This window comes from Salpingoeca rosetta (assembly GCF_000188695.1).
Source record: "Salpingoeca rosetta unplaced genomic scaffold supercont1.32, whole genome shotgun sequence".
In the NCBI taxonomy this organism is placed as follows: Eukaryota; class Choanoflagellata; order Craspedida; family Salpingoecidae; genus Salpingoeca; species Salpingoeca rosetta.
The window spans coordinates 505,185-511,328 of NW_004754902.1; the positions used below are offsets into that span (position 1 = coordinate 505,185).

At 52.2% G+C, this 6,144-nt stretch overlaps 2 protein-coding genes across 2 annotated transcripts in view; one reads left to right on the forward strand and one right to left on the reverse strand.

Annotated features, from left to right (window-relative positions):
• Positions 1–1,026, forward strand: part of PTSG_10078 (uncharacterized protein) — a gene marked incomplete at its 3' end in the record, with an annotated part of 7,005 nt that extends 5,979 nt beyond the window's left edge. Inside the window, exons 16-17 of the mRNA XM_004988931.1 lie at positions 336–572; positions 886–1,026. Coding sequence (XP_004988988.1) covers positions 336–572; positions 886–1,026 — 378 coding nt within the window. The remainder of the gene's footprint in view (positions 1–335; positions 573–885) is intronic.
• Positions 1,027–1,464: 438 nt separating this feature from the next.
• The window catches only part of PTSG_10079 (uncharacterized protein), a 12,871-nt gene continuing 8,191 nt past the window's right edge, over positions 1,465–6,144 (reverse strand). The window contains exons 8-20 of the mRNA XM_004988932.1: positions 5,618–5,689; positions 5,254–5,399; positions 4,924–4,984; positions 4,492–4,608; positions 4,151–4,267; positions 3,895–4,020; positions 3,583–3,681; positions 3,249–3,332; positions 2,822–2,991; positions 2,531–2,588; positions 2,221–2,298; positions 1,850–2,000; positions 1,465–1,705 (exon numbers count right to left, since the gene is read on the reverse strand). Of these exons, the coding sequence (XP_004988989.1) occupies positions 1,623–1,705; positions 1,850–2,000; positions 2,221–2,298; positions 2,531–2,588; positions 2,822–2,991; positions 3,249–3,332; positions 3,583–3,681; positions 3,895–4,020; positions 4,151–4,267; positions 4,492–4,608; positions 4,924–4,984; positions 5,254–5,399; positions 5,618–5,689 (1,362 nt within the window). The 3' untranslated portion in view covers positions 1,465–1,622. The remainder of the gene's footprint in view (positions 1,706–1,849; positions 2,001–2,220; positions 2,299–2,530; positions 2,589–2,821; positions 2,992–3,248; positions 3,333–3,582; positions 3,682–3,894; positions 4,021–4,150; positions 4,268–4,491; positions 4,609–4,923; positions 4,985–5,253; positions 5,400–5,617; positions 5,690–6,144) is intronic.

The following is a 6,144-nucleotide window of genomic DNA, read 5'->3' on the forward strand; positions in this document are numbered from 1 at the left end:
CACACACACACACACTTAACACACACTACACACTTAACACACACTACACACTTAACAACAACACTACAACACTTAACACACACACAACTTAACAACAACACAACTTAAACAACACAACAACAACTTAAACAACTTAAACAACAACAACAACTTAAACAACTTAAACAACAACAACAACAACTTAAACAACTTAAACAACTTAAACAACAACAACAACAACAACAACTTAAACAACAACAACAACAACAACAACAACAACTTAAACAACAACAACAACAACAACAACAACAACAACAACAACAACAACAACAACAACAACACACACACACAGGAAGTTTGCGCGTGCGCGTCTGATTCGGGAGTTCCAGAGCTACCCCGCCGTGCCCGCACCACTGAATCTCATCCTTGAACCACTGGAGGTCGTCGTACGCATGTCCGGCATCAGCGTGCACTCGGTTGTGCAGGTGAACACGGGTCACTCGAGTACAGACCAGGCCGAGGAAGAGGAGCAGTTGCGCAAGCTGGCCAACAATCTTGTCGAGCGCCACCTCCGCCACGCCACCTCCGTCGACGTAAGCTCATGGTTTGAACGAGGGGGCAAGTGGAGGAGGGGTGGTGGTGGTGCAAGGGGTGTAGTAGATCTGTGTGCTTGAGGGGTGTGTATGTGTGTGTACGTGCGCGCGTGTGTCTGCGTCATGCATGACGTGAGCACCACTCCCGTGCCCTTTCGATCACACGACAAGCTCACTCATGCACACACACACACACACACTCTCTCTCTCAACCACACACACACACTCTCTCTCAACCACACACACACACTCTCTCTCATGCACACACATACAAATACACATGCTGCCCTCCATTCACTGCTGGTTGACACAGGATGCGGATGACATTTCGGTGTCGCGATCACTGCGTGACGGCGGCGGTGATGACAGTGCGGACATGCGCGCCATGATGAAGACCATGCTGGACAAAATGTCCGCATTGGAGCAGAAGATCGCAGCACTCACTGATGAGTAGAGCACTGATGAGTCGAGCACTGATGAGTAGAGGGGGGGGGGGGCGACAAATGTAAAACAGGACACGGGGAGACGGGTGCATTTGCGCGACGGATAGAGTGTGCGATGAGGCCGTGTTGCGTGAACACACGTGCTTGTGTATGTTGTTTGCATGTTGGTTGCTTTGTGCCTGTCTGCTTTGTGAATATTGCCAAGGTTTTTTAAGCGCGGTGTGTAATGTTCTTCCTTTGATACCAAGCAAGTCATGCGCTTTACTGCATCAAGTGTGGCATTGAAACGTGTGCACTAAATCACTTTAAGACCACTCCCAACAGGCCCGTCCCGACGCACAGTCAACAACATGCACCATGCCCACACGAACTTGCGCTAAAGCAAACATTATCACATGCAAACAAGCACGCAGAAGTAAACAACAACACGTGCCAGCACGCACGCACGCACACACATACACAAGTAAGCACACGCACACACATACACAAGTAAGCACACACACACACACACACACACACACACACACACACAAGAAAGCGCGCACAAAACCAACACTTGCGAATGTTGGTGTGTTTACCATCAGCGCGACCACCGATACGAGCGCCATCAGTTTGCATCGAGCAGGTCCATGACGTTTGGAGACATCCGCAGTTGGTCCAGCCGCAGGTCGCTGAACGTGGCGCTGTAATCTGTCATCGATGGTGGTGGATGGCGGTGATGATGAAGGTTAGAGTCTGGTTCAACCACGCGCGCGCACACACACACACAAACACACACACTCATATACAGACACGTACACATACACAGAACAACGATGAGACATGTGCACGCACCTTTGTACGTGACCCACTTCCCGTCGGCCTCCCCCTTGAGGTGTCGCCCCGAGTACGTGCGCGTGCCATCAGCGGCGGTGTCGATGTGCTCGACAACGCCCATGTGGAAGCGAACGCCACCGTCGCGCTCGCCCTGTGCACGATACATCCCCTGTGGTGTGTGTGGGTGTATGTGTGTATGTGTGTATGTGTGTATGTGTGTATGTGTGTGTGTGCGTGTGTGTGCGTGTGTGTGTGAACAGGGACAGTTCAGCGCGCAGTTGAAACATGACATGACACTGTTTGCCCCCATGCACTCATGAGCACACGGGTATTCTATGAGGCAGCTGCTATTCGACACTGCTGTTCATGCGTGATGTGTGCGTGCTCACCTGTGGGAACAGGACGTGGGATCCGACACCAACTTCATCCACATCTGGGACGCGATCCAGGGCAACCAGATCAAAGGGCTGATGATGATGATGATGGTGGTGATGGTGATGGTGGTGGTGGTGATGGTGACGATGGTGATGATGATGATGATGATGATGATGGTGGTGGTAGCGTGAGTGAGGGGGTGGGCGGCTCCAGTCAACAACTGCTGTAACAGATTGAAAAAAGGATGTTGTATGCTCAAACAAGCGCGTGTGTCGCAGCAAGCAGACTTGGTGGCCAGGAGAGACATGCCGGCATCACCCTCACCTGTACACGGCCCTCTGTGTCGCCGTCAAGAAAGTCAACCGTGAAACTCCGAGTCTCGCTGTTCGAGTTACAAGGAAGAGAGGAGAGAGTGAGTGAGGGAGTGATAAGGAACAAGAAAATGGCAGCAAGACGATAGGGGCAAGCTGAACAGTTCTTCATACTCCATTGCGTGCATACAGACACACAGACACACAGACACACGCACAGACATACAGAAACACGCATAGACACACAGACACACAGACAAAAACACAAACGCACACACACACACACACACACATATGTACACACCTGTCGAAGCTGTTGATGGTGGCCGGAAAAAAGGACCAGCGCGTCCAGTGCGAAATGACGCGATCCCCGACTTTGGGAACGCGGGACCGAGATTCCGTTTCCGATGATGACGAAGGTGATGACGACGACGCTCCTGGTCCTGCTGGCGCTGTGGGGCTTGCTTGGTTCGTCTGGCGTTATGTAACACGATGGCAGCAACAAGGGGTTGGCGGTGGATTGGAGACCGTGGGGATGGAAGCAACACTTGGGTGAGGAATGAACGTTTGGGAGAGTGTGCTGACAAAACTGTGGGCACGATACCAGAATGATGATAGTAACACCAAGGAGGAGGTGGTGGCGCCGTTGCTGGAATCAATGGCAACAGGCACACCAGAGGTGCAAGTGCACTGCATCAAAAAGAGAGAGGGGGGCGAGCAAATTCGTTGACCTGAAAAGTCTTCACACGGGACACAATCTCCTCCAGCTTGTTTGCAAAGTTCTCTGGCGTGACATCTTGCAGGTTGATGCACTCCTGTGCAGGTGTGTGTGTGTGTGTGTGTGCGTGCGTGTGTCCGTGTGTGTGTGCGTGTGTCCGTGTGTGTGAGGGTATATGTGTGAGGGGGCATCCAGAGATTGACAGACCACACATGTTCTGAAGTTGAGCTGACTGGGCACATACACAGAAACTCGTGTACACACGCACACACACACACATAAACACACTCACTGCTGCACACAGCGAAAACCACGTGGCGATGCGATCAACAGCAGCACCGCCGCACCATGTTCGAGAGGAGGAGGCCGATTGCCGTCTCCTTCCACGCGTCAGAGTCACCGACAATCACGGGGATGATCGGTTTCTTCAGCGATTTGAGCGCAAACTGATGCGGTGGGATGAGGTGGAATGTGGTGGAGGAGAGATGGTGGATGAGTCCTAGGTTAGCTTGAGATAAACGCAGATGACCTGACACAAAACAAACACAATCACACACACACACACACACACACACACACACACACACACACACACACACACACACACACACACACACACACACACACACACACACACACACACACACACACACGCGCACCCACCCGGCAAACATGCAGAGAGCAACTTTGTGGACCTTTGTGATGCTTTCGAAGAGCCCAGAGTCATCGGCCTGAATTTGCTCAATGTCAATCCAGGACTCAAGCCCTTGGTTTGCAAGCGCGTCCTGTTGTGATGGTGATGGTGATGGTGATGTGTTTGAGCTGAAGATGAGGGCCTGGGGCATGCAGCCTTTAACACACAGGCGCACGCTTGTGCGGAAGAGTTACCTCCGCCATCACCAACACCACCACAACCTTGATTCTGCGGGGGTCGTTGAATTCGTTGCCTGCGACGGAGGGCACCTGGTTGCTCGTCTTTGCGAGGAATGAATTCGTCCAGCAGTAGCTGATGAACACGCGCTTGGCAACATCCTGAGCACAGCAATGACGGTTGGTGGTGGGTGGTGATTGGTGAGTGGTGGTTGGTGGTTGGTGGTGAGTGATTGGTGGTTGTGGTTGGTGGTGAGTGGTGAGTGGTGAGTGGTGGTGAGTGGTAAAGAGCGAGAGGAGGAGGGTGAGCGTGCATGACACACACACACACATGAAACACACACATACATGCGCATACACACACACACACTCAGAGGCACACGAACATCTGAGATTGCGGCGGCCTGCGTTGTGGCAGACTGGTTGCCACTGGTTTGCGTGTTGAGAACGGTCTTGATGCTTCCAACAAGCTCCTCAAACTTGGCGCTGTAGTTGCTCATGTTCTAACACACGCGCGCACGTGCCGACAACGGGGGCGGGGGATGGTGATGTGCATTGTAAGTCTGCGGATGTGTTGCGTAATGTGAGCATGTGTGTGTGTGTGTGTGTGTGTGTGTGTGTGTGTGTGTGCGTGTTGTCGATGTGGTGCTGAAGAATAGGGGGCACTCCCGCACTCTTCCACACTCAAGTTCATTTACGCCCTCACAGTCCCTCCTTCGAATTCACACAGACACAGACACACACACAGACACAGACACCGACACCGACACAGACACAGACACACACAGACACACACAGACACACACACGTGTCCACACCTGAAAGTCGATGTAGAGGTCACCGGCAATCAGCAATCCGACGACGGTTTGCTGCCACTCCCTTCATGATGCAATCAAGCGCGTAGAGCACAAAAACAAATACGAAGGTGAGCACAGGCATGGTGGATGAGAGGGGCTGGTGTCGTTGGGACACGCGGGAATAGGAAAGGTTTACCTCAGGGTAGGGAGATAGAACCAACCAGGCGAATGGGCGGGCAGCACACACACACACACACACACAACACAACACACACACACACACACACAACACAACACACACACAACACACACACACACACCACAGCACACACATCACCACCCCTACCGTACCAGGAGCCGCGACCAACAACAACGGGCACAGTTGTCTTCCTGAGGAGTTTCTTTGCAAACTGGAACTGCGAGCGACAGTCGCTGTCGTCCGCATATTCGTTTGACACACACGCAACCACAAGCTTGGCATGCTTGATGGCCAGGGCCTGGTGTGGTGGTGGTGTGGCGTGTTGTTGTGGTGGTGGTGGCGTGTTGCATTGAAAGCCAATGGTGAGGCGATGCAAGTGATGAAGCAGCGCAGGTGAGGAACAACAATATGCGTGCATGATTACGGTGAGTACGCGTGCGTAAACACGCATCTGAGTTCATGTGCCGCGTGTATGATGTGGGTCGCGCATGTTTGCGTGTGTGCAAATCAACTCACGACTTGCTCCTGGGACGCGTTTGGATGGTCCATGTTCATCCAGCACGTGAACCCGCGCGCCTCCAAGTCCCGCTGTCACCAACGGCGAACGAGGGTTGATGCGTTCGTTGATTTGGTTGGACAGGGGAAAAGAGGGGAAAAGATGTTCGTGACGCGGTTCAGTGACGATGAAGATGAGATGGTGATGGTGATGGTGATGGTGATGGTGAAGTCACGATACAAGCCACGCGAACAACAAAACAAATTGTATTTTTGTGACAACAGCTGCTACTGCTGCTTCTCTATTGTCTGCACGACCACGAACACGCGACCCATCACCGGCACTGAAACGACACAACAACAACAACATCATCATCATCATCACCACCACCACCACCATCATCATCATCATCATCATCATCATCATCACCACCACCACCATCATCATCATCATCACCATCACCACCACCACCATCATCATCATCACCACCACCACCACCATCATCATCATCATCATCATTATGATCATCATCACCGCCACCACCACC